General features: G+C 36.9%; 3 protein-coding genes across 3 annotated transcripts in view; all 3 read left to right on the top strand.

Moving 5' to 3' along the window:
* Positions 1–15,099, top strand: part of LOC149944216 (stAR-related lipid transfer protein 13-like) — a 212,771-nt gene extending 197,672 nt beyond the window's left edge. Inside the window, exons 10-20 of the mRNA XM_090174329.1 lie at positions 3,101–3,161; positions 4,675–5,161; positions 6,292–6,801; positions 8,053–8,215; positions 9,051–9,295; positions 10,627–10,938; positions 11,014–11,144; positions 12,171–12,506; positions 12,579–12,868; positions 12,934–13,113; positions 14,171–15,099. Coding sequence (XP_090030455.1) covers positions 3,101–3,161; positions 4,675–5,161; positions 6,292–6,801; positions 8,053–8,215; positions 9,051–9,295; positions 10,627–10,938; positions 11,014–11,144; positions 12,171–12,506; positions 12,579–12,868; positions 12,934–13,113; positions 14,171–14,285 — 2,830 coding nt within the window. The 3' untranslated portion in view covers positions 14,286–15,099. The remainder of the gene's footprint in view (positions 1–3,100; positions 3,162–4,674; positions 5,162–6,291; positions 6,802–8,052; positions 8,216–9,050; positions 9,296–10,626; positions 10,939–11,013; positions 11,145–12,170; positions 12,507–12,578; positions 12,869–12,933; positions 13,114–14,170) is intronic.
* Positions 15,100–16,193: 1,094 nt separating this feature from the next.
* Mad (mothers against decapentaplegic homolog 1) lies at positions 16,194–20,119 on the top strand. Its single transcript, XM_090174480.1, has 9 exons — positions 16,194–16,430; positions 16,501–16,565; positions 16,937–17,213; positions 17,281–17,452; positions 17,517–17,780; positions 17,852–17,944; positions 18,173–18,394; positions 18,473–18,633; positions 18,700–20,119. The coding sequence occupies exons 3-9, from the start codon at positions 16,983–16,985 to the stop codon at positions 18,937–18,939; spliced, it is 1,383 nt and encodes a 460-aa protein (XP_090030606.1). The 5' UTR covers positions 16,194–16,430; positions 16,501–16,565; positions 16,937–16,982; the 3' UTR covers positions 18,940–20,119.
* Positions 20,120–20,398: 279 nt separating this feature from the next.
* On the top strand, positions 20,399–26,485 carry rno (PHD finger protein rhinoceros). The gene is made up of 12 exons (XM_090174630.1): positions 20,399–20,533; positions 20,609–20,813; positions 21,012–21,087; positions 21,162–21,227; positions 21,286–21,565; positions 21,636–21,945; positions 22,007–22,294; positions 22,666–22,731; positions 22,794–22,901; positions 22,963–23,156; positions 23,520–23,766; positions 24,091–26,485. The coding sequence occupies exons 3-12, from the start codon at positions 21,033–21,035 to the stop codon at positions 26,086–26,088; spliced, it is 3,612 nt and encodes a 1,203-aa protein (XP_090030756.1). The 5' UTR covers positions 20,399–20,533; positions 20,609–20,813; positions 21,012–21,032; the 3' UTR covers positions 26,089–26,485.
* The last annotated feature ends 232 nt before the right edge of the window (positions 26,486–26,717 follow it).

Raw genomic sequence — 26,717 nt, 5'->3', positions numbered from 1 at the left:
ATCTGTAGAGCAAATTTCAATTACATTATTCACTTAAGAACTTGGTATTCTCGTTATAAGTACAATTTCCTACTATAGCTATCGCTATAGAACTAGAATTTTTTTATTATGCTATAATGCTTAAGTTTTAGTTAGTGTCTATGAAGACTAACCAATAGTTGATTTTATAAAATGTCTTTACGCTTGCCTAACTTGTTGAAATGTTGCCCTGGAATAGTTAAGCCAATGCCTAAGAATGAGTTCATAAACTCTTTAGTGCGAGAGAAAACGGATCCACAGCTGAATCGGGGAGGCAACATTTCAACAAGATGGCCAAGGTTATTTTATAAAAAGAACTATTGAAATTTAGTTGTTCAAAATATTCAAAAGAAAGTTATAAATTTGGGCGAGTTTTTCGTAGTTCCTCTTTCGTTGTTTGGACCAATAATTTAAGTAGAATAGCGAGTTTTCTACGAAAAAAATATATTGGATATTTTTACCTTATTTTACTGTCTTTGACGCAATATCAGTCAACCCACTCTTATTTTTAAGACAAAGGATTTCAAGGGTGGGCAGTACCTTTATAAAAACTATCATCATTTTTGCTTCTAGAAAGATTTTAAAGATGAGTGTAACTTGACCCCTGTCTATATAAAATGAAAAAAAAGGTTTTTTTTATTTAAAGTGGGCGTTAAAATCCAATTTTTATTGAGCAAATACCAAAGAACCACATTTTTCATAAAAGTTCATTTTGGTCTGTGGGTCGTTCATTCATAAGCATTTTTGTCCAAGAATAATACCGTATAAAAACGTTTATTCATTTGGTTCTGTAGTCTAATCTAAGCTAATTTCCTGTATTTTCTTTACTTGTCAAAGCGTTTTTGTAAGGGACACTCAGAAATAATTAACTTGCCTCCAAATAGGGCATAGTTGCTTCAAGATTTTATACCCAGAATTCCATTCATATTTTTAACGTACGCAGCTACACTATATTTTTAATTACAATTTACGAGCTTCAGTTTTAATTAAAATGATTTTCTTGTTCGTTTTATAAGGTTTTCAAAAGTTTATACACGGTTCTTGTCCATAGGAATTATTTTTTGGCAAATATTTGTTTAGTTTTTACGCGCTTAAAACTTTCGTTTGCTTTTTACAAAAGTCGGTTTGTTGTACATGGGTTGGTTATATATAGAGGTTTATATCCATGGGTTGGTTATATATATAGGTTTATATCCATGGGTTGGTTATATATGCAGATTATTATTATTATATTATATTATATTATATTATATATTATATTATATATTATATTATATATTATATTATATTATATTATATTATATTATATTATTCATGGGTTATATTTCGTGTGCGCGGGTTGTTTATGTAAGCAGGTGTACGTTGATAAGCTATTTTTCGTGTATACGGGTTAGTTACGTACGCAGGTGTACTATGATGAATAAATTTTCGTGTGCGCGGGTTGGTCGTATATGGAAGTGTATATTTATGGGTTATTTTTCGTGTGCACGAGTTGTTTATTTAAGCAGGTGTATATTTATGGATTATTTTCGTGTACACGAGTTGGATCATATATGCAGGTGTATATTATTTATGAATTATTTTTCATGTACGCGGGTTGGTCAAATATGCAGGTGTGTATTTATGGCTTATTTTCGTGTACACGGTTGGTCATATATGCATGTGTATATTTATGGGTTATTTTCGTGTACGTGGGTTGATTATATATGCATTGATGGGTTGTTTTTCGTGGACACGGTTCCTATAAGCAGATGTATATTTATGGAATATTTTTCGTGTACACGGGTTGGTCGTATATGCAAAACCGAGAAGTATATTGATTTTCTACTTCCAAGTTAATGTATACGTCATAATAGCAGCGAAATTGTAACGAAATGGTCTGACTAGTATTGTTTTCGTGTAAGAGGAGACATTTTCGGAGAATCCGAAGTTCTTGTTCGGTACACTATACCTAACAATGCTTAAACGTAATCCCCTTGCTATAGTTAACGATTTAGAAACACGAGACGGAGAAGCAGTTATCTCAATACCACGAAAAAGACAACTCACGAAAACAAACTCCTCGATAGAAAGAGATTAAGCTCCCCTATCATATCAAACGCGCAGAACGCCTAGAGCTGGTAAATTTGACAAACAACAAATGATGTTATTAAGACGTTTTCATTGCAAAACACTCTATCGTAAAATTATGAAGATATTCGAAAAAAAAATTTTAAAGGACATCTTAGAATGTTGGACGTTGTCTAGCAGTGTTCGAATCACTTTTTTCGAACATTGTGCATACCACTGGTAAATAATGGTAAATATTGGTTCCAAAAAGGAATATATCAACTTTAGAAGATCGTAATCTTTATTTTAATTTATCTACAAGTCTGTTCTAAATCTTAAAGGCCTAGGTTGGCTTCTGCCTGTCCCCCTTTAAATTAACTTGCCTGAAAAGCAAATACCCTGGTGGTGGGCCAACATGTTCAGCGGTTGGCCTACCACCAGGGTATTTGCTTTTCAGCCAAGTTAATTTAAGGGGGACAGGTAGAAGCAAACCTAGGCCTTTAAAAGTTTAACTCCTTAAAGGTACGTTTAAGTTTTAAATATCGTAAATAATTCATTGAATATAATATTTACCATCATTTACCACTTTTCCCATTATCTACCATAACATTATTTACCACCGGTTAAATACCACTTCGAACTTCGAAACCCTATTATCTAGTCGTTCTTCTTCCACGTTTTATCGTACGAGCTTAATCTCTCTCAGTAACTTTCATCGACGCTCAAACTTATCTTTTTGATGTGTATCAAAAGCGAGGCTTTTATTGGAAAGGGGGCGAGAAGCGGGGGTAGAAACTCGGCACGCGATTCCAATCTCACGTGTATATTTGCTCCTCACGAGAGATAGAAGGACGACTCTTTGAAGTTGTTGCGAACGCTTTACGAAACTTGTGGGCGCTTTTAGAGACCAAAATAAACGCATCCTCGTCTTGTTTGTATCAGCTTAATTTGACGGATCCTGTTATATTGTTTTTCCGCCATTTTCAAAATCCGATTCACTATATTTTCGTTATTTTTCTTTTTCTTTGTGAAGGCGTTTGAACACTTTGAACAAATGCGCCCGACTCAAGAGTGACGGTTTCCCACGCAAATCGGTGAGTAACGTTTTTAAGTTGTTTTGTTTTTTTATTTATTGACAATTAAACAAAATCTTAATTGCCCTTCGTGTTTGTACGATTCAATTAAATCTTTATCATTTAATTTTTGGAAGTTTAAAATGAATCTGATGATAAAATATTTAACGAAGGGTTTATTTAAATTATAAAATATTTAAAAGTAGTCGTAATTTTTTCAATAACAATGAAAATGGTTTATTTCATTTTCAAATTTCAGTTTGAAAACCAAATTTTCAATAAGGGAAAATGTTTTACCCGCTAGGTGCTAAACCAATAGTTTTTCAATGTGTTACTTAAATGAAGAAAACTGTAAAAAATATTTTACTTGTTTTCTTCGAAATTTCATTTAAGGTGTTCATGTGAAAATAGACGATTTTTTTTGACTAAAAAAATCATTTTATATATCTTTTTTCTAAATAGTTTTAAAATTTGAAAATTAAGTTCATTCTCTTTCTTATAAAACACATCGCAATAAAAAAATCTAAAAAATGTTGAAATTATAAAAATAAATTTCCGTATTTACTTTTAAAACACACCACTTTATAAAAAAAATTAAAATGTTCAACTTTTTTCTAAACATTTGTGAAATTTGAAAATTAAATTACCTTATTTATTTTTAAAACACGCATGACGAAAAAAAATATTTAAAAAAAATTAATTTCCTTTTAATATAACTCCCAAATTTCAAACACTCTTACCTAAAAAGGATTCACAGGCTAAAAAAGACCTAGTAGCCTAACATACGTAATTTTCCGTATTATCTAAAACATAAACAAATTTCACCTATGTGACGAAACATTTTAAAACTTCCTAGTAAGTGGTGGGGGTAACGTAAATCACCTAGCTAAAACCATTCCGGAAATCTCCGATTTGTATTATTTTGGAAGTATTTTGAAACATCGGAGCGGTCAACATCCTTGATAGGATCCCCGGAACCTCTTATCAATTTATTATTATTTTGCTAAATCCTCTCTCGATTTAGAACGGAAACCACGAATAATCGAGTTTCGTACCTTTTGACGGCGGAATAGGATGAAAACTCATCCTTGAGAGTTGAAATAAATTGGCGTGGGCATAGCGCTGAGCGTAGGGACGGGCGAAGCGTCAGAGATGAGAAGGTTGCTTATGGCGTGTAGGTCGCGCTTCTCTGTAGGAAAAACCAGAGAAATCATTCAGTAACGGGCTGTTTTGGGAGAAGATAAACAACTCTTCTCCCTGGCGAACTGAACAACGAAAAGACTTCGCCGATACGCGTAAATTGGACGCGAAACGTGTCTCGGTCTCACGTTTCGGGAAGAGCATCTGAGTCGGAACATTTTCCACCTCTTTGATTATTAAGTCGATGGACGTGGGATTGAAACGTTAGCTTTTAATCACGATCAAGAGTACGAGTAACGCACCCCCTGTGAATGAAGCAATTAACTCTCCGCTTTGTTTGTTTAATCAACCGGAAGAGATGATTTAAAACGGAATTAATTTATCCGTCTAAAAGGTTGACGAAAGTGACGAAGAAGACCACTGCGCTCTGAGCGAGAACTGGCAGTTTCAACGCAGCAGTCGTCGGTGGTCGCGCATTTTACCATTGTCACCCGCAGCGGGTTTCAACTCTTCGGGCGGGCCCGCCTCGCCGAAAGCCACTTGCGGCAGCCCCAAGTTCTTGTCGCCCAATTCGGCCAATTTGAACAGTTACAACAACTCGCCCAGTCACGACAACAGCCGCGATAGCGTGTTTTTGGACGACCCTCTGCAGAGCAGTCCCGAGTCCATCCGCAAAGCCGAGTTCTTCATCACGATGGGGCTCCCCATGGAGGAGGATTTCGCCAATTATTTGGGTGGTAGTTTGCGCATCCCGCCGCCCGGATCTCCCGTTCCTGGCTCCATCATGGACCGCTCCGAACACAGTTCTTTGAGACGCAGTGGCAGCGAGAGGTTGAAAGATAGTGCCAGAGCCCTGCTGAGGAGGGTGGAAAGTCTTAAAGGTAATTGACTCACTTTACTTAATTATGGCTGTTTTACGAGGATACTCTAAATGCCGGAACCTATATTTCGATTTAATTACTTGGTTTAATGGGATCATTTTAAAGAAACAACTTCAACAAGTACGCGGATATCGTAGGATGCTAAACTTCTCCATGTCTTTAGTTTAAATTCTAGTTATTCACATTTCACACGGTGGGTTTGTCCTAGCGATTCTGACTTCACTTTGTAGATTTTTATACTTAAAAGAGGTTTAACTATAGGGTAAAGAATTACAATAGCCTTTTACGATAGAGATGATGACGTCACGTTGTAGATTTTTATACTTATAAAGAGGTTTAATTATATGGTAAAGAATTACGGTAGCCTTTTACGATAGAGATGATGACGTCACGTTGTAGATTTTTATACTTATAAAGAGGTTTAACTATAGGGTAAAGAATTACAGTAGCATTTTACGATATAGGGAGCTAACAGTTCTACGTCTCACGACGTCACCCATGCTTTTTCCTATTGAAAAAAAATTCTACCCAACATGGCGGCCAAAGCCAAAGCTACGGAGTGTTAGCTCCCTATAGATTTCACGTGACGTCATCATCTATCTAAAGTTAAATCTAGGAGCAACAAATACAAGGAGAATGCAGCTAGCCTTTAAACACGCTAACGCGGTGTTGTGTACAAATTTCATTGGACGAACCTTTACGCTGAACGTTTTACGGGCGGGGGGGAAGACAATTTCCCAATTTTCCAATTCTGACGGCAGCAGGCGCTAAAGCGTCTAACCAATGAAAATTGTACGCGAGTAAATCCACGACTTTTGACGGGTCACGTTCTCCTTGTGTGGTTGTTGCTTCTAGGTTAAATTAACTTAAAGGCCTAGGTTTTCTTCTGCCTGTCCCCCTTTAAATTAGGCCAACGTGTTCAGCGGTTGGCCTACCACCAGGGTATTTGTGCTCCACTAAGTTAATTTAAAGGGGGACAGGCAGAAAAAACCTAGGCCTTTAAGACGTACTTATAGTTGTTAGAAGCCTTAATCTACATTCTTTTTATAACAAAATATCAGGCTTTCATAACTTAGTATTTGACTTGGAGCAAATTTTGAGACCATATTTCGTTTTGCGTCCTCCAATAGGTAAACGCAAGAAGAAGAACCGTGAAGTGGTAATAATTGGCGGTCCAGAGGGTGACCCTAGCGCCACCATGGTGACGGCCACCAAAAGCGAAGTAATTGAGTCGAACGGCATCGAAATCGGAGTCGAATCGGACACGAGCTTGACAGGAACTCCTCAGATCAAACATTCCAGGAAAGGGTGGCCTTTCCCCGACGACACTTCGGCCCACAGCGACTCCGAATGCCCCATCCAGTTGACCGTCGAGCTCGAGGCGCCCGGCCACCATGACCGCACGACGGGAGGTAACAGGCGGAATGGCAGCGTCAGTTCCTTGGACGACGTGTCCCCGGTCGGGAGCCACGACAGTGCCAGGTCCAGGCGCGCCGGACAGAGGAATTCCCAGTGGTTGGGGATGTCCGAGATGGTCCGGTCTCCCGGGGACAGGAGGAGTCTGTACGACAACGTCCCGCCCAATTCGACCAAGTCGTCCGTGGAGACCACGCCCGATCTGTCTCTTCCCAGCTATACACGTACGTATCTTTCTCGCTCGTTAGGGAGGTCGGGGGCATCTTCGGGGAGAATTTACAAAATGCCCGCTCTGTGGTTGGTCAGTCGAAAACATTGGCCAGCTCCTAGTTGAGTGTCCGAAATTCGAAAAGATTATATTAACGCGAACGAACTGGACAAGCTGAGGATCGGGGGGTGCGAAATGGCAAGATCTGGTCGTGACGATACGAATTCTGGGGCGTTGGGGACAATTGAGAACTAAACCTTTTTCCCTCTTGGAAATTCAGTCATATATGAGCTGTACATATTATAAATAGCTTTATTATTTGTCATATCCATCTTTTTGAATTATTTTTCCAAATTCTAAATTTTTTTGCCAAACTTATTTAAACGAAATTATTGTATAAAATATGGTTTTGACGATGGCAAATATAATTTAAAGTGCAACTCGTGAATCCATATTTATGGTTTCCTCCCTGTTATAAAACGGATTTGTTCTTTCACAAAGAGTTCATAAATATTCATTCATTCACCTTTGATATCCGTAAACAAACCACATAAATTCAGCTCTAATGGCTTTAAAATTCGCTCGATGACTTAGGCCTAAGGTGGTGCCTTGGGTATTAGCCTAGCTGATTATTAAATATATTTTATTATTAAATATATTGGTAAATTTTCAGCCTGGTGTGACCCTTCGTATGGTATCGTGGCAACTACTAAGAACGTAATGAGCTCTAAATAAACAAATTGAAATAAAATTATCCAGTAAACGATTAAAATTTTTTGAGTCGTTTCTATAATTATCAACTTTTATTTACTTAAAACTTAAAATTATCAGTGTAGCCACTTAATTTGAACATCAATTGTTAACGTAGCTCACGCGTCATAGCCCGATAAGAACGCGTTGGGACGTCGTGTTCTATCATAAGTGTATAATATTTTAAAAGTAAGTGTGTCACTTTGGGCAATATTTTACTGAGAGCTAGTAACGGAGTGACGTCATGATCCATAAGAAAATCTCCCCCTAGCGAGGCGCTGTCAAAAGCTACGTGTGACGCGTTAGCAAGCGGACGCAAAACGTCGACGAAGCTCGTAATGCAGTCTGTCTCGTGAATAGCTCTCAGTAAAACTTTTGCGTGTGAAGGATAGGAAGTGTCACACTAACGTTACAATATTATACACTTATGGTTCTATTTACAACTTGTTGAAATTTTAGCTTCCATACAATTAAATTGATTTTTAATAATAGATTGTGTGTATTTGATATTTCTCAGGATCCAGCTCCTATAAAGACAGCGAACACGATAGCGCCGTTTACAACCACGTCGGAGGTAGCGACCCTGACACTCCAGGCTCTCAGGAGGACATGGACATTTCCGGAATCACCAACGAAAGACGCGATTCTGGAGTAGGATCTTCGCTAACCAGACAATCTGGGTAAGAATCGCTACTGTCATTAGTGTACTCTTTTTACCCTAAAACGTTTTATTCGCCCGTTCCGGGTATGACAATTACTCCGTCCCATAAACTAATATTAGGGCAACTCTTTTTACTCCTTCTAGAAAGGAGTTGTAAATCGGATTTTGTCGTCTGATTAGAGGTCGGTAACGGTTAATCATTATCCATGATTAAATTGATTTTTTGGGGGAAAAATGTAAACAAAGAAATTTACCGGTTAATATTTCGGAAAATGATTAAAAAATATGTATTATTCGTAAAATTTGAGCTTTTTATCGAAAAAAAACGTCGTTTTCCCGATTAATTTTACAATTTGATTAAAAAAAATTAATCGGATAATACAGAAATATAAAAATTACTTGATCAAAACGTTTTACGAATAATTTTGAGAACTTTATCTATTGAATAAAAGTTAACCATCCCCGACCTCTACGTCTGATAGCCAAAATTTATCTGCTAAAAAGGCCACAGCATATAGGGATAACGATTTTTTTTTATAATCGTCAGCTTGGCTAATACCCTGGGCACTTTTGAAGCCATTAATTCAGGTGGCCGGGTTACGACGCGTAGGAGGGTGGTGGCAAGCCCTTCATGCCACGCGAGCCAACAGCTCCCTAAACTCACTATTACCGTTAACCTCAACAAGTTTTTACACTGACTCAAACTATTCGCCACTGCACAGAATCGGAGTAAAATGACGTCGTAGCCTTACTCTTCTTTCCCTACTCCGAAATCCCGGAACAAGCGAAAAGAAACCGCCTACTGACGAAACTTCTTTGGTCATTTGATTTATAAATACTTTGGTTCTTATCAGTCCGGTGATACAACCAAGATGGCATTGTTTTACGTCCACGACGCTGCAGTTGCCAGCGCCCCGTAGCGGCGTCGCCCAACACGTGCTGGTCAATTCTTTGTCGGCCCCCCAGTTGGTTGTCCTCAGGAAGTTTTCCCTTTTGAAATTGACCGCTCTGATGGAGAAGTACTCGCCGTCCAATCGGGCCGGCTGGAATTGGGGAGTGCCCAAATTCATTCGAAGAATACGAACGCCCGATTATAAAGGTAAATATTTGATTTTTCAATTTTGTTTCCTAATTTTTCTACAGTCGTATTTAGTACAACTGATCTACTTAGCCAATTAATTAATTAATTGGCTAAGTAGATCAGTTGTACTAAATTAATTAATTAATTAATTCAGAGAATTTATCATTTTATATTTTAGCACGGCCGACTTTGATCACGCGCTGTTCGCGCTACAGCGGCCAACACATTCGTTGAAGTTTCTATGTTAACCTATGAGCAAAAGATATGTGTATGGTTTGAGCTCCCCTAGCGGAATATTAGTTTTAGAATAGTTTTTGCATTGAAGCCAATATAAAAACGAGCGTGGTGCTGAACTCCTACAGTTTATAGTACAGTTTTTAGGTCGAAAATCCTTGCTCACGGAATTTCGACGAATGGGTTGGCCGCTGTAGCGCGAGAAATCAAAGTTGACCGTGATTTTAGTGTATCGTATTTTCGTTATACATATTTGAAACTACATACTTCGGATTTAATTAAGGTTAATTGAATAATTAAGTAGCTATACAACATAGTCATTATCCCTAAATAGAAATAAATAAATTATTGGTTTTATCATAAGTAACATAATAACCATAAGTATGACACTTCCTATTCACCCAATGCAAATTTTTTAATAGTCGGTTTCGCCAATGACAACTTAAACCATTAAGTACCGACCGAGCGGTTAACCACTTCCTTAAATTCTGTACTCCGATTACAGCGAGTACAGCCTTTGGTAGTGCTAAATTTGTAATCGATTACGTAATCACTCTAGTGCAGTCAAAGCTACGGACTTTATACATCGATTACGAATAGTGGTCAGCCCCTTCGGTACCGACGTACTGACAACTCTCCGCGAACTGCTTCTGGTATTTGGAGGATGCCCGGAAAATCACCGACGTTCCGCCGGCAGCCTTTTCGACGGACCAGCCAAGGCCTATTAAAAATTGAAATGCTTTCAAAAGTGTAAATAACGCTTACTTTTGGAAAATAACGATAAATTATTGAATCGGAAGATAAAAATAACTATTATAGACACTGGCTCCATTTCAGAAGTTAGTTTTTTTTCGCATTTCAAACCTAAACGCGTGTAGGCTCGTATTTCTCGCCATCGAACTAACCAACTATTTTGCCCACGGAAAGAGTAGGAAGTGACGAGTTTCCTGTTCGGAACGTTCTTATTTCGCAAACACTCCACGACAGACTGTAATTAACCGAATCCGTTCTTTGCCATACTTATGTTTATTATGTTACTTATAGTTGATTACGTCGTGGATAAGTAATTTTATTAATTTAAAAGAACGTTCATTAATGGTGATTATCTCCCGTAGACAAACTGGTGTTCGGCGTTCCTTTAATTTTGGTGGTCCAGCGAACGGGTCAGCCACTTCCGCCCTCCATTCAGATCGCCATCGACTACATCCGGAAGGAAGGTTTGGACTCGACGGGTGTCTTTCGTAAATCGGGCGTCCGTTCTCGCATCCAGAAACTGCGAAACCAGTGCGAATCCAACCCGGACGAAGTGTCCTTCGAGAACCAGCAAGTGTACGACGTGGCGGACATGATCAAGCAATATTTCCGGGAACTCCCCGACGCCCTACTCACTAATAAACTGTCGGAGACCTTCATCAGCATCTTTCAACGTAAGTTACGCGTTCGACAGCAGATATTTTTATGAAAGGAATGTCAATTTAATTGATTATTTTGTTTGTAATTAGATATTCCATCCGAGTTAAGGCTAGAGGCGACTCAAGCTGCTATTCTGTTAATGCCAGATGAGAATCGTGAAGCGTTGCAATCGCTTCTATGCTTTTTAGACGAAGTGTGCGACCACTCTGACGAAAATCAAGTACGTTTCGATTCATTACTTAACATCACGATCTTTTTATGGAGAGGTCAGCGTATAATTATAATTATAGGACATTCCGACATCTATTGAATCTTAAAAAAATTTATATCATTTAATTTACATTTAAATATATTAAATATTATTAGATATAATGAAAGAATGCAAAATAATTATAATGAAAGAATGCCAAATAATTATAATGAAAGAATGCAAAATAATTATAATGAAAGAATGCCAAATAATTATAATGAAAGAATGCCAAATAATTATAATGAAAGAATGCCAAATAATTATAATGAAAGAATGCCAAATAATTATAATGAAAGAATGCCAAATAATTATAATGAAAGAATGCCAAATAATTATAATGAAAGAATGCCAAATAATTATAATGAAAGAATGCCAAATAATTATAATGAAAGAATGCCAAATAATTATAATGAAAGAATACAAAATAATTATAATGATACCATAAAATAATTTATTTTATCTAAGTATTTAAATTTAGTTTGAGGTACCAGCGTATTAAAGGGAATATAACCCGCAAAGCAATCTTTATGGAAGACCTCTTCAATTTTTCAAATTTCCCGTACAGTGGCGCCAAACATTTCTAAAGCCAAAGGCAAGAGCGGCCAGAGCTACAAACGTTGGTGTTCCACACCAAATACCTGAGGTTATATTCCCTTTAAATATAATGAAAGAATGCAAAATAATTATAATGATACCATAAAATAATTTATTTTATCTAAGTATTTAAATTTAGTTTGAGGTACCAGCGTATTAAATAAAATGAAAGAATGCAAAATAATTATAATGATACCATAATATAATTTATTTTATCTAAGTATTTAAATTTAGTTTGAGGTACCAGCGTAGATGGCGCGAAAGGGCTCAGTGAGATTTTCCCAGCCTAAAACTGACTAACGAGTTGCGAAAAAAACCGAAAGCGCGCCGACCTCTTAATAAAAAGATCTTGACAACAAACTCATCTCTTTACAATTTTAAATGAACCTTTACTGTACTTAGATGACAGCGACGAATTTGGCCGTTTGCTTCGCTCCGTCTTTGTTTCACTTGAACGTCCCGCGGAGTGCCAGCGCCAGCCCCAGACGACGCAAAACCGTGGGCGTACCGGATCAAAAAGATTTGAACGAAAACCGAGCCGCTCACGAATGTCTCACCACCATGATTGCCAATTACAAAAGGCTGTTCTTGGTGCCCGAGGACACGATGCTTCAATGTCGCTTACTCACTGTCGAGCCCTGCGAACCCGTCAACCTATTGGAGTTGATTAAGTCGGAGGGTAGACTTCAAGATGGCTGGAAAACTTACATGGACGGGTGCATTCAGGGTTTACTAAAGGTGCGTTATCGCCATCTGTCGGTGGAAAACGTTACGACTTCCTCGTATTAATTCCTTCTTTTCTCTTAACAGGAAGCCCGTGAAAAATTTAAAGGCTGGGTACCTTTGCCTTCGGTGGATAGCGTCGAAGTCGCCTACAAGAAAGTCGGGGATGGTCATCCGTTGAAACTATGGAAGGTGTCCGTAGAAGTAGAAGCCCCACCCGTCGAATTGCTCAACCGAATTTTAAGAGAAAGACACATCTGGGACGAGAAGTTATTGAAATGGAAAGTTGTCGTGAAATTAGACAAACACGCCGAAATTTATCAGCACAGCAGCGGAACCATCAGTCCTCATCCTCCCAGAGACTATTCTGTTTTAAGGTTCGTTTACTCTCGAATCCGTTTTTCTTGATTGAATTTGTCTAAGTATTCATTCTCTTTGATAGAATGTGGAGGATAGATTTGTTGAAAGGTACGTGCATACTAGTCGAGACGTCGGTGGAACACGCGGACGCCGTCGTGCCTTCCAATACCATTCGGGGCCTCGTCTTGGCCTCCAGATTCCTCATCGAACCTTGCGGTGCGGGGAAATCCAAAGTGACGCATATCACCAGAATAGACACACGGTCAGTTACACCTTCTGATAAATTACACTCATGTCGCCAGACATTACCTCGAAATAATTAAATACTATGGACCAAGAAATACTTGTCTCAGACATGGACCACGAAATCCTGGTCTCAGACATGGACCACGAAATCCTGGTCTCAGACATGGACCACGAAATCCTGGTCTCAGACATGGACCACGAAATCCTGGTCTCAGACATGGACCACGAAATCCTGGTCTCAGACATGGACCACGAAATCCTGGTCTCAGACATGGACCACGAAATCCTTGTCTCAGACATGGACCACGAAATCCTGGTCTCAGACATGGACCACGAAATCCTGGTCTCAGACATGGACCACGAAATCCTGGTCTCAGACATGGACCACGAAATCCTGGTCTCAGACATGGACCACGAAATCCTGGTCTCAGACATGGACCACGAAATCCTGGTCTCAGACATGGACCACGAAATCCTGGTCTCAGACATGGACCACGAAATCCTGGTCTCAGACATGGACCACGAAATCCTTGTCTCAGTAAAATACGTTTTTATACGGCTGGTTCTAGCTAAGGTTGTTTTCATAATACTTAAGTGGAATTACTATGTAAAATGTGGTGAAACAGAGCTTAAAGGGATCCCTCACTCGCAACAGGGGAAGGCATAGGGGTCACAAAAAAACTGGGTTTGAAGCACACTGCAATTCTGGGTTTTATGTTACCCCTATGCCTCCCCCTGTTGTGAGTGATGAAAAATCTCCCTTAAGAATAAAAACTGATTTAACTTTAGCAAAAACCTGTATTAGGCTTAAAAGTGAATGTTTTGCGTCAAAGATCGCCATCTTGTCATTTGTTTCTTTATTAAAACCAGCATTAATACATTTTTGCCAACATTCTACTACTTTGACTTAGCGTTTTTAAAACGTTAGTAATGAGTCCCTCTATGTATTTCTTGGTCCATACTGATTTCTGAGGAAATTTTTTTTAATGTGACTGAACGATTATTTTATTACTATTATTGTCATTTTTAAATCTATAGTTTATTAAATCAATACTTTTATATTTTACCAACAGAGGGCGTGCTCCAGAATGGTATAATAAAGTGTACGGCCAGTACTGCGCCACGTTATTAGTGAAATTGCGAGATTCCTTCAAGCAAGCGGCGACAGGACCGGAAACCAAAGTGTAAACGTACATTTGAGTGCGAATGGACGGATATTTCTAGAGCTATAAACATTTGTGTATGACCGAGACTATAACAAAAGTGAAATCACTGCCACAGTAGGCTAGTCATTGTATGAGTTATAACCAAATTGTGGCAATTTTTAAATTGTAGATGTTAATCGACCTCGACTCTGAACATTCAAACCGCTCCAACAGATAGGGCTAATGTATCATAATAATATATCATATTTTAATTATTTTTACCGTTAAAAAAAACAGCAAAGTCACTGTTTATAAAAGATTTGTAAATCGTGCTTTGGATCGAGACAGACATAATAATATTACAGATATTTTTGCTTATTCCACTGATAATGAAATGATATTAATGTCATTAAATAAGAAAAAGAAAAGTAATTTTCATCGAAACGTATTCCAGCGGGTATGGAGTATGCTGATTTAACTTTCATTCCAAAATATGGGAACAAAATGGTAATTTAATGACCAAATGCGTTTTTTCTTCTGAAAAATGCGTTTCTTTTTGTATATAATAATATAGGAGCGAAATAATTACGCTCTTTGTGAAAAAAATTTATACTAATTACGAAAATTTAATGTCCTCGTAATATTTTCTTTAAGAAATAGCAATAGTTCATTCTTTGTAAAAACGAACCAACTCTATGAAAATTGACAAAAACCCTTAATATCTTTCGTAGAATTTTTCAAAGGGTTTAATTTTAGAAGATATTTTTTTTCTCCCTGGTTATCTTCCATACAAATCATTAACAATATATGAAAGAATGGATATTTTATACAGAATTTCTCTAGTCTGAAATTATTTTGAATGGTGCTTGATATGTTTGTTGTACAGTTTTTCGATGTACATATAAATATAAGAAGAGTAAAAACTAAAATTCAAATTAAATTTTCTTCATTTAATTACTACTTACAACCATGGATTAATTAACTAGTTAATTAATCCGTGTTACAACCTACAATTTATTTATTTTGATTGCCCGTGTTTTCGCCCATTTGGATTTCCCGCCTTAAACATTTTAACTACGTAACGCCATCTACTCGGGTTCTTAAAAAATATAACTATCGATTATTTCAAATAAAAGGTGCGGTTTGCATTTGGTTTCTTATTCGTAATAGACTTTAAAGTAATTATAAAAGATAATATTAATTATTAGTTCTCCATTACCCCAATTTTAATTATTCACTTTAATTTATTTCTCAAGACTAATCGATAACGTTTAAGCATGGTTAAAGCAAACCTGCCCTAAGCCACTTACCCTTTTTCTCTAATTAAGGCGTTTGTACCCAAGGAAAAACTAATTACTGTGTATATTTAAAAAGGTAATTAAATTGTTCAATAGATAATTTTATCATAGAGAAATTAAAGCCCGTTTCGTGCAGTTTTTCGGGGTTGATGTCATTGGGTTCAGAAACTCATTCAAGCGAAGAAAAATGGATCAATTTTTGGAAAACGCGCCTATTATGAGTCATCCGCAGGTAACTTTTATAGTTTCTGAATCATTGTGTTATAAATGGGCTTCCCCATCGCTGCGGGGGCTCTCCCAAAAGAGCGATAATATTAAATATAACGTTCTTTTCGTAAATGGCAACTGCAGCGTAAGTTTTTGCTGTTTTTCTCGTTTTTACTTTCGCGCCAAAACAAATTTTAGGAGAAAGTTTGAACGCAAAAGTATAAAATAAACTCTGCCGTTGCTTTTGCGTAATTGTTTTAGTCTCTGCCCTTTAAACTTATATTTTAAATAATCATAAAAAATTAACGCTTTCATTTTTGACAGTTGAAAACGCTTGAAACGTAAGAATGTAATTTTTTGTAGACATAACGTCGCCAATTCCGCGCCAACATTTCTTAGGCGGGCTTTTTTCTTCCGAGAGTAAAATGAATCTAAAGTGTAAGATAACAAGCAGCCTTCGAATATTTTAAAGAGATTTCAAAATTTAAAACTACTCCTCAATTAGTAAACGATTAAAAATTGGGTTAAGGTTTGTAAATTGTCGTCTAAGCGAAGGATAGTTCAAACCTATTCGCTGGCTGAAATAAAAAAGGCAGTCAGTCGTGGCGGAGGGATATGTGTTAAGAAACCGCGGCAGCGCCGAAAGAGCCGTAAGAAACCTTTGCGTTCTCGTGCCTAAAGAGGTCGTTATCGTCTCTTTTCCAAGAAAAATAAAAATTTAATACTTCAATTTTTAATTGTTTCGTTGCGTAGTTAAAAGAGGTAACGACTGTTGATGCTCTTGACTGGTTTGTAAATAACACATTGAAATGGGAAATGTAAGTAATCGCAGTTTTGTTTTCTTTTTGTGGGAAGTAGAGCACTTTTTCGGAACTGCTCTACCCTTGAGGGCAAATTAGGCTTAGGTATTTGCATTGAAAAGCGCTAGACTACTTTTTATAATGTTCATTTAAGCCTTGGTGTATACACAAATCTTAAAATCTCATACCAACTAATTTCAAATTATACTGTCTGAAATTTACATCCTAAATTTAATCAGATTTATAACATAATAAATAGAATTTTCATTTGTTACAAATGTCTATAAGAACTAATTAGTGTAGGGCACACAGCAGGGGTACTATTGGAAATTTTTTGACTTAGTTTTTAACATGGTTGTGTGTTAGTGATAGAAAACCATTATTTTCAGTTATAATGAAATAATTGTCAAATTAATGTGAATCTGGAAGCGTACCATGTCAACGTTGAATAGCTTGTTTTCATTTACGAGCCCTGCTGTCAAGAAACTTTTGGGCTGGAAGCAAGGAGACGAAGAAGAGAAATGGGCGGAGAAAGCGGTGGATTCTTTAGTGAAGAAACTAAAGAAGAAAAAGGGGGCCATAGAAGAATTGGAGAAAGCTTTAAGTAGTCCTGGACAACCTAGTAAATGCGTGACTATACCAAGGTCTCTGGATGGTCGCCTTCAAGTAAGATAGAATCATGCTAGATAGACGTCTCTATTGTAAAAGTATACTAATAGTTTATATTTTTTAGGTCTCACATAGGAAAGGTTTACCGCACGTTATTTATTGTCGCGTATGGAGGTGGCCAGACCTTCAAAGTCACCACGAACTAAAGCCTTTAGAGCAATGCGAGTACCCATTTTCTGCCAAACAGAAGGAAGTTTGCATAAACCCTTATCACTATAAGAGGGTAGAAAGCCCTGGTAAATCTAACGTGTACCTAATTTAAGCGTACCAAACGGACTTGACTGATATTGTATTTCTCAGTTTTGCCTCCTGTATTGGTTCCAAGACACAGTGAATATCCTCCGGGGCATCCAATGTTGTCCAACAATTTTCAAGCTGTGCCTGAACCAGCGATGCCTCATAACGTTAGCTTATCGTCGCAAGGTTTCATGTCTCCCTCTCCCAATTCCGCTCTGAGCGGTTCTCTTTCCCCACCAGCCGCTCCCACCTCAACCTTATCGGGAGTTCCTTCTCCTGGAACTAGCATTTCGAGTTCAGCCCCAAACAGTCCATTTGGTTTACCAGGTTTGTCATTAGTTTCTTACAGTTACGACTTAACGTGTGATGGAATTTATATAAGTGAGATTTTATTTTAGAAACTCCTCCTCCAGCGTATAGTCCTCAAGATGATTCTCAACCAGGAACGGATGGAAGTCAAACGCCCATGGATACAACCGTTATACCTCCTGGTAATTTTCTGATATTTTTAAACATTTTAATTCATAAATACATGGCAAAACGGAACTTTGTTGACCTTTTGAACTTAGGATCTGGTAGGCCGTGTAAAATTAAACATTCACTACTAAATCTTCACTAGAAATCACATTTTAAGCATTTCTTTTGGTAGATTTTGTTTTGATACACACGTGTACTTGCGGATTATTTTGTTTTCGTATCTAATTAATTGCCTTTTACAGATGTAGCACCAGTTACATACCAAGAGCCCCAATATTGGTGTTCCATAGCATACTACGAGTTAAATTCAAGGGTGGGCGAAGTATTTCACGCCCAGAGCCACAGCATCATCATCGACGGCTTTACGGATCCTTCCAATAATAACAACCGATTCTGTTTGGGTTTGTTATCTAATGTTAATCGGAACTCTACAATTGAAAACACAAGACGACACATTGGGAAAGGTGAAAGTCAACTGTTTAATCTTACGTCTAAAGAGATATGATTCTAAATAGAATTTTTTTTAACGTTTGAATTTAAAGGTGTGCATTTATATTACGTTGGAGGTGAAGTATACGCGGAATGCTTGAGCGATAGTGCGATTTTTGTGCAAAGTAGAAACTGCAATCATTCTCACGGATTCCATCCAACTACTGTTTGCAAAATTCCGCCAGGATGCAGTTTAAAAATCTTCAATAATCAGGTGATTATATTGTATTTAAAAGATCCTTTGAGTGTAAAATGGTTCTAACACAGTTAAATTGAATAGGAATTTGCTCAGCTGTTAAGTCAAGCAGTGAACCACGGATTTGAAGCTGTGTATGAACTGACCAAAATGTGCACCATTCGGATGAGCTTCGTTAAAGGTTGGGGGGCGGAATATCACCGTCAAGATGTGACTTCGACTCCTTGTTGGATTGAAATTCACCTTCACGGGCCTTTGCAATGGCTGGACAAAGTTTTAACTCAAATGGGCTCTCCGCATAATCCAATTTCCTCCGTTTCGTGATGTTTCTTCGCACTTAAAGAAAACAAAAATCGTCCCGAGAATGTTCTTCTTAAAATTGAAACGTTTCATTTTTACATCCTGAAAAACTTTCCCTATTTTTCCGTCTAACAAAATAAAATCATCACGCGAGTGCTTTGGAAAAGAAAATCATTGTTCATCTTCATGAATTTTGTTATTTTAGTGTGCCATCACGAATGATGCCTTTATAAAAGAAAACGAAAGCTTTAACCATACAACGAACAAGTCTCTTCGTTTTATATCGTTACTTTAGTGAAATTATTTCGATGCTCTTTTTAAATACGCCTGTTTAATCTACTGGTATATTTTGTTTTATTTCCCAAATTTTTTTGTTAATCCTTTAGATTTTGGTTTTTTAATCATGTTTTTCGTCTAATTCGCTCCTACATTATAGAACCTGTAGACAGTTAGGGAAGATGTACGATACAATTATATTAGACAAAAGGTGTTGTTTAGGCTAAATATTTTAGCATTTTGTACAAAAATCGTCTACATACCTTTATTTTCTTAGCATGTTTTTTAAAAGTAGGCGTTTAAAAATGCCGTTGGCCAGAAATTTATGCCTTTTTACGAAACTTTTAAAAAAGCCACGCTTGTCTTTTATTTTATATGTTAAAAGTAACAAAAATGAAAGAATACCGATCTCACTGTTTTCCCCCATATGTTCCCCATTTTCATACAAGCTTATAAATATATTTACCGATTACTAATGTAGTTTGTTTTTTTAATTTTTAGTTCCAGCATTAAAAATATAATTTTCGGTAATCCTTATTGTAGAAAAAGTATGTTTAGACGCTATGTCGCCCCCCCCCCCCCCCCCTTAAAACTAACGTGTAGGTCATCTAAAGAATTTTGTTAATCATTTGAACGCCATTATCTGTTGGTGAGAAAGGAAAAGAAGTTGCCATTTATACATATTTCAGTAAAAGCTTTTTAACTATTTAAAGAGATTAGGTACCGCAGTTTGTAGAAAATATAGAGTGGTTGTTTTAGCTTGGCTTCATATAATGTAAGTAAGAACAAAAATCTTTTAAAGGAAAAACAGCTTTATTTTTTGAAGTTGTGCAATATTTGATGAAGGCAAAAATGAAAGTGCTATTAGCACAATGTGACTGTATTTCATAAAGTCTGGTCACAATAAATAAAGGATTTTACTCCAGGATTATCTTCATATTTTGTTCTCCACAAAATTTAAATAATTTCGCTCATAATAAAATCATTAGAAACATTTGAAAACCGCGCGTCATTGTGACGTCTTTAGACACTAGTACCACGTGATTAAGGATGGAAGCTTTCTTGGGACTGGTCATAATCCCGGAATTAGATAATTATATGGTTAATGTTTTCAGTAGAAATAAAATGTATGTAGTTAAAATAAGTTACGAATAATTTAATTACAATACTGTTTTATATAAATAAAATATTGAATCGCAATTACATTACCTTTTATTTTTCTAGACTATTCAGAAATCTTGGATCTTATTATCAGCCTGGCAACACAAGATTGCTCGTTTATGGAAATGGCGCTAATGTTGTTGAAGCCAATGTTGTTGTCGTCCAAAGAAAATATATAATTGTAAGTAATTTACAAATATTAATCAAATATCGTTATCAATCGCTCAAATTTTTAACTTTATTGTTCGTTTAACAGGTTCTTGAGGTCTAACGTTATCTATTTTAAAGAAAATTTTTGTTTCTAAAATGGAGTGTCGCCCATGAAAGCCTACGTTTCAAAATTTACAAATATGGCAGACGGAAATCGAGATGGGGAGAAAACTTGATTTTGCAACCTCTTTATTAAATCTGAAAGTCTTTAATAGAAGAATAGGGTCGCGTTCGTCATAGTTCATTCTGGGGTAAAATTCTTTAATTTTATATTGTATATATTCTTTAATTTCAAATGTTAGTTTAGTGCCTTGGTTAATGAACTTGAATGACCCTGTGAACTTTGATAAAGCCCACCTACATACAATAGACTTTTTAGCTTAAATAGTGTTTTTTAACAATTATGAGCAAATTATACAACGTTCTGATGATTCATTAAAAATTATTAGGGGGATAAATAACTGAACAAAATGTGGAAACCATCGATGAGTATAAAGAATAAGCGGCCATCTGGAGATGATGCGGGTTTGTTTAGAATTGCGTTGGTTTCGCATACCTTTTGTGTTTTTTATGTTTATTAATTTGTGTTTTATTAATAGGTTCCTCTGGAAATAAACGAAGGAGAAAAACCAGTTCGTGTGTCAGTGATGATGAAGATTATAAGGGTAAATATTTTATTCTAAACAAAACTTTTGAGTCATATTTACCTGAATTTCATTTTAGGCTTTTCCAAGAGAGGAAATTCAGTGGAATTGCCACCGATGTCTAAAATCTATAACAGCTCATTTCGGAATAATAAACCTGCGGAGCTTTTTCGGAAAGATCTCATAAGTGCGATGAAACTGCCTGACAGTGATCAATTAGCGCCGGAAGAATATTGGTCAATGTCCGATGCTTGGAAGCAAGAGTGGGAAAGAGGAGTGCAAGTTCCAGTTAATCCTGAAACACTGCCTGAACCATCTTATCGAGTTATGACTACAGATAAACTGGAAGAATTTAAATTGTTAGTTGAAAATTCGTTGTCTAGTTTTATGTAAAGCTTATAGCAACTCATTAATTTTATTTTTAACTAGGCCAAAGAAGTATTTACACAATGCTCAAGATGAAAATTTCAATACGGAATGGCACATAATCAGCGCTGCTTCTACCGTTGCTGATAAAGCGTGTCGTTACGATTTGGATGATTTAGATACAAATTGGCTGAAACTCTTAAACGAGGAGAGAGACAATTTAGGACTTGTTCCAGTTGCGGAAATTACGATGGAATTGGTTATGGATGAATTAGAATCTCAGTGTTTTGAAAATTTACAAGAAGCTATCAAAAATCAGGAGGGATTGGGTATCGAATACGATGAAGATGTCATATGCGACGTTTGTCGATCGGTAGCTAAATATTTCTTTTGATGCTAATTAGTAACTGTAACTAACTAGTTTTACATTCCAGCCTGATTCTGAAGATGGGAATGAGATGGTTTTCTGTGATTCGTGTAATATTTGCGTCCATCAAGCCTGCTACGGCATTACCTCCATACCCGATGGCAGTTGGGTGTGTCGAACGTGCGCCCTGGGTATCCGGCCTCAGTGTGACCTATGTCCCCATAAAGGAGGAGCCATGAAAAGCACCCGCAGTGGCTCAAAATGGACACATGTGAGCTGCGCTCTTTGGGTACCTGAAGTCAGCATTGGCTGCGTGGAAAAAATGGAGCCTATTACAAAAATTTCACACATTCCTGTGAGATAATTTTATCTCTATTTTATTTTAGGCATGTGCAAGCTTTGTTTTTGGGTTTTGAGCCAAGCTTCGAGTATGAAAAATTTCACTTTTCGAGTATCGAGCCGAGCTTTAAATTTTTTATTGAGCTTTCGAACTTTTAAAAAGTGGTTTCGAGTACTCGAATAATTAGGCTAAGCTCTTTAAAGGGGGTTTTGTGTACTCTATAGATTTAGCTTATAAAAGGCTCTGAATAATTGGGTTTATTAAGTACTCGGCTTGAAACTTGATCAAGTACTCGAACGAAATTTAGTACTCGCACATGCCTATTTTCATGGTTTTCTTTGTTCTAGTTATCGCTAATGCATTTATTATTACTTTAAAAAATTTAGCCAAGTCGGTGGTCATTAGTTTGTACTCTCTGTAAAGAAAGAGTGGGAGCTTGCATTCAGTGTTCTGTACGTTTTCGACAACGTTATTCATAATTATAATTTTTTACCAATTATTAATCATTTTTTAGGTGAAAACTTGTAAAACAGCTTATCATGTCACTTGTGCCTTCAAAAATGGCTTAGAAATGAAAGCCATAATCGATGAAGATAATGAGGATGATGGAGTTAAATTGAGGGTGATTATAATTTACGCTCTGGCAGTTTGTTATATTTGTATTTATTTGTATAAATTTTCAGTCCTATTGTGAGAAACATAGCAAAAAAGACGAAGCTTTATCGACTGAATCTGAAGGGGAAGTCAAAGTAACTCCAAAAAAGAATGAGCGGAGGAGAAATGCGATTAAAAAACAGCCCAAAAAAATTGAACGTGATCGAGCTTGGATGGAATTGGAAATTTCCACCGATGACCGAGCTGGAGCTCGTGACAAACGGTAATGTTTATTTTGGTTGTTAATTTGATTGTGAGTAACTCTGAACGAAGTGTCTGAAAAATTATTTTCGTTGAGACTGTTGCTAATGTGACGTTAGGATCTTGTTGAACACTTTTTACGCTTGTAAATTATGTGAAATATAGTCTGATGCGGCATCTGCAGCTAGCCTTCCTCCGTGCTGCAACGTCACGTGACCGTTGAGCAATGGAAAAACCTGCTCTTACAGCCGATGACTTCATTGCTCAACGGACGGGCAATGTGACGTCAATAAACCCGTTCAGTAAAAAACCGCTGTCCGTTGAACTCTGCGTTGAGCTTTTTTAGAGTTACTGAATGTAGCCAATATGTAATTTCTTATTTCAGAATTCAACAAATTGAAGCTGATTTTCACGAACATGTCTCGCCTAAAGTTATTTCTGAAACTCTACAAATAGACCTCTTTGTAGCGGATTGTATTTATCAGTATTGGAAACTGAAAAGACGAGCCAATTTTAACAAATCTTTGTTAACGCCTAAAGCCGAGGAATCTAACTTGCTTTGCAGGCAGCAAGAAGACAGTCTATATGCTCGTATGAAAATGTTCGTCCATCTTCGCCAGGACCTCGAAAGGGTAAAACCTGTTCCTTTATTAATTAATAGTTTTGAAAATGGCCTAAATTTATATGTAATAAGTTAATTTGTCAAAACAGCTTGCGTTTATTTAAAATTGTAAATTAAAATTTTAAAAAGTTCCTATTTTCTTAAAATGTAAATGTATTTTGTAAAATGCAGTGTGGAAATGAAAAATTTTCTTCTTCAAAATATTTTGGTGCGGATATTTATTAGAAACAACATTTAGTGTAGAATTATTTTTAAACTATATGCAGAACCATGTCCTGGTTAGATATTAATCGATTGGAAAATGTTGCGCTAATTTGATTACAATTTCCTTTAGGTGCGGAATCTGTGTTACATGGTGAACCGCCGAGAGAAACTTAACAGGACGTTGTTTCGAGTCCGTGAGGAAGTTTTCAAGAAGCAAGTCACTCTGGTGTCTCAAAAAGGGGCAAAGTTTAGCGAGAAGGAAAGAAATGCTATTTTACAAGCAAACCACAGTGACAATGTTTACGATCGTCTATATTCAACGGACCATGAAAAATTTCCAATTTTAAACTCTATAGTTACTGTGTTAGAAGGTAATGATTGCCCCGCTGGTGATTTGACCCCCCAGAAAAGACACGTAAAGAAGCCAGAAAAGGTTGTGGTGCCAACTCCGGATAAGTTGAAAGAAGAACAAAAGCAACCAAATCCTTATGCAAAGCATTACTTCAATGGAATAAGACGATCTCATACGAGACGTTTTACTTCATTGTTTCAATTGGGTGAAGATGGCGAAGGTACTTCCTCAAGTAACAAGTGCCGTATTAAGAAAAGATTTAGGAGAAAGGTACGCAGTCAAAGCGTAGAACAGCAGATTGAGAGGTCTGATATCAAAGAGGAACCTTTGGAACCCATTACTTCAGTCTTGAATGACAGTAGAAGTAGTAGTCCTAGACTTTTCCTCGAACCCGAATCGACTGAAGAAATCTCTATGAATTCCGATAACATAAAGTCCATGAAGAGTAAAGATGTGGTTGATATGAATGATGAATTGTTTAAGGGTGATGAGATTGATGATCAGGAGGTAGACACATTGCCAATTGAAGAAGCCGAGGAAGAGATTCCCAATGGGGAGGAAGCTGAGAAAGAGTCTCCCAATGGGGAGGAAGCTGAGAAAGAGTCTCCCAATGGGGAGGAAACCGAAGTTGAGGCAAAAGTTACGTCATCCTCTCACGAAACATCTCAAAGAAAAGTTCTTCAAGCCAAGGGCTCAAATATAACTTATCGAAAGACAGAAATTTTGATAGAATGTGATGATGTGAAATTGAATAGCGAGGTGAAAGTGTCCATGTCTGGGAGTGATATCATTGTATTAAATACTGAAGGCAAAGAGAATGACGAACGCATAGTGACTTCTAGCTCAGTTATTTCAAATTGTTTGGATAAGTGCGTGGAAGGTGAAAAACTTGAGGAAAGTATTGAAGAGGAGAACAATCTTGAAGTGTCCTTAAATGGTGGGGATATTGATGAGAGGTCATCCCGAGATGGTAGTAAAGAAACTGACAGCGTGTTTGCCAGTGTGGAGAGTGAGGATGGAGAAAGCCCATTGGTTTTATCTCCACGCAGGTTGAGAAGTAGCAAAACATCATCTCGTAGTTCAAGTTCGAGTAGTTTGATAAGGAATGATTCTCTGTCCAAATTGTTGAAGAAACCAAAAGACAGGAGCAATACGAGTAAACATCGGATTCAACAAGAAAAATCTCAAATTTCATTTGCCGCAAGTGGGGAAAAATCATCTCCGAGTAGAATCGAGGACTTGGATTGTGATAAAAAGAAAATTAGAGATGAGAGTATTAAAGTGAGGGAATCTCTCTTTCCTGCTACCAGTCCTTGCCGATCTTCGCTAGCCGGCTATCGTATTCCCAAAAAGAAAAGCGAGAGTAGCGACTCTGAAAATTTTAAGGACAGAGGTAACTCTCCTTTATCACCCCTCAGCGATATTGGTTCTAAAAAGTCCGATTGCAGCTTGTACAACCAAAAACCCATGCGACATTCAACCCATAATGTACTTTCTAAACCCGCAAGCTGGAACAACGATATTCATTCTCAGTCCCCGAGACTAGTCATTAAACTTCGTAAAGATCCTGATTCTCCCAGGTGGCGAAGTGATACGTACAATCACTCTGAGCATTTAGAGAAAGACTCATCGTTTCACGTAATTCAAAATGATTGGGACATTAGTAACCATCATCGAACCAACAACGCCCAAAAAGACACGGACAATGGTAGTCGTTATCCGATTCGCTTCAGAACAATATCTCAAAAACCACCTAAAGCGGAATTGGCAAGCTAGCATTTAGCCGGTTGTGCCTCATTTCATTTTATATAAAAGACTTTTATTTGAATATCATTTTGTTTTATATTTAAAAAAAACTTTTGTTTTTACATAATTTCTTAAAAAACCGGTTTTGTAATATTAATTCCATCAAAAAACTTTAAACTCATTTCGTTTTTTAAGTTATAAATTTCGTGTTCCTGGGCTTTTAAATATTGATTATTTTTAAACCAAAGCTAAAGCCAATTTTAGCCTTTTATTGTTTTTCAAAATATTAAGGCGTGGTATATTAAACCTTTAAAGAAAATAATGCAATATTTCAGTAGAAGTTGTTTTTACAAGGGAAAATGATTCAGGCCTAATAAATTCTTTTACCGAAAAAAAAATCAAAACCCTATAATGGAAAACAAACACCGAATATAATATAAAATGTACATAAATTGATTAATTATATGTGTATTTGTTATAGCCATTTTCATTTCATTACATTTCATATATACTAAATGTAGTGTATACTATTTTCGTAATAACCATAATGGGGGACACTAAGTGGTTTTTTTTCGCTTGTCCGGGGACAAAAAGTGTAAACTTTTTACCCTAAGACGTTTTATTCGCCTGTTCTCGGGTTAAGATTTACCCTGTCCCGA

This window comes from Leiobunum rupestre, chromosome 5 (genome assembly GCF_980474605.1).
Source record: "Leiobunum rupestre chromosome 5, qqLeiRupe1.1.hap1, whole genome shotgun sequence".
Lineage (NCBI taxonomy): Eukaryota > Metazoa > Arthropoda > Arachnida > Opiliones > Sclerosomatidae > Leiobunum > Leiobunum rupestre.
The sequence above is the reverse complement of the archived record's forward strand: the minus strand, read 5'-3'. Positions and strand labels throughout refer to the sequence as shown.

What these genes read in the sequence shown, in the direction of transcription:
- Mad (XM_090174480.1), top strand. Translation starts at nt 16,983, where the DNA reads ATGTCAACGTTGAATAGCTTGTTTTCATTTACGAGCCCTGCTGTCAAG. An exon ending in CAGTCCATTTGGTTTACCAG is followed by an intron (nt 17,781 to 17,851) that starts GTTTGTCATTAG and finishes ATTTTATTTTAG; the next exon opens with AAACTCCTCCTCCAGCGTAT. An exon ending in AAGACGACACATTGGGAAAG is followed by an intron (nt 18,395 to 18,472) that starts GTGAAAGTCAAC and finishes TTGAATTTAAAG; the next exon opens with GTGTGCATTTATATTACGTT.
- rno (XM_090174630.1), top strand. Translation starts at nt 21,033, where the DNA reads ATGTGGAAACCATCGATGAGTATAAAGAATAAGCGGCCATCTGGAGAT. An exon ending in GCCATCTGGAGATGATGCGG is followed by an intron (nt 21,088 to 21,161) that starts GTTTGTTTAGAA and finishes TTTTATTAATAG; the next exon opens with GTTCCTCTGGAAATAAACGA. An exon ending in ATGATGGAGTTAAATTGAGG is followed by an intron (nt 22,902 to 22,962) that starts GTGATTATAATT and finishes ATAAATTTTCAG; the next exon opens with TCCTATTGTGAGAAACATAG.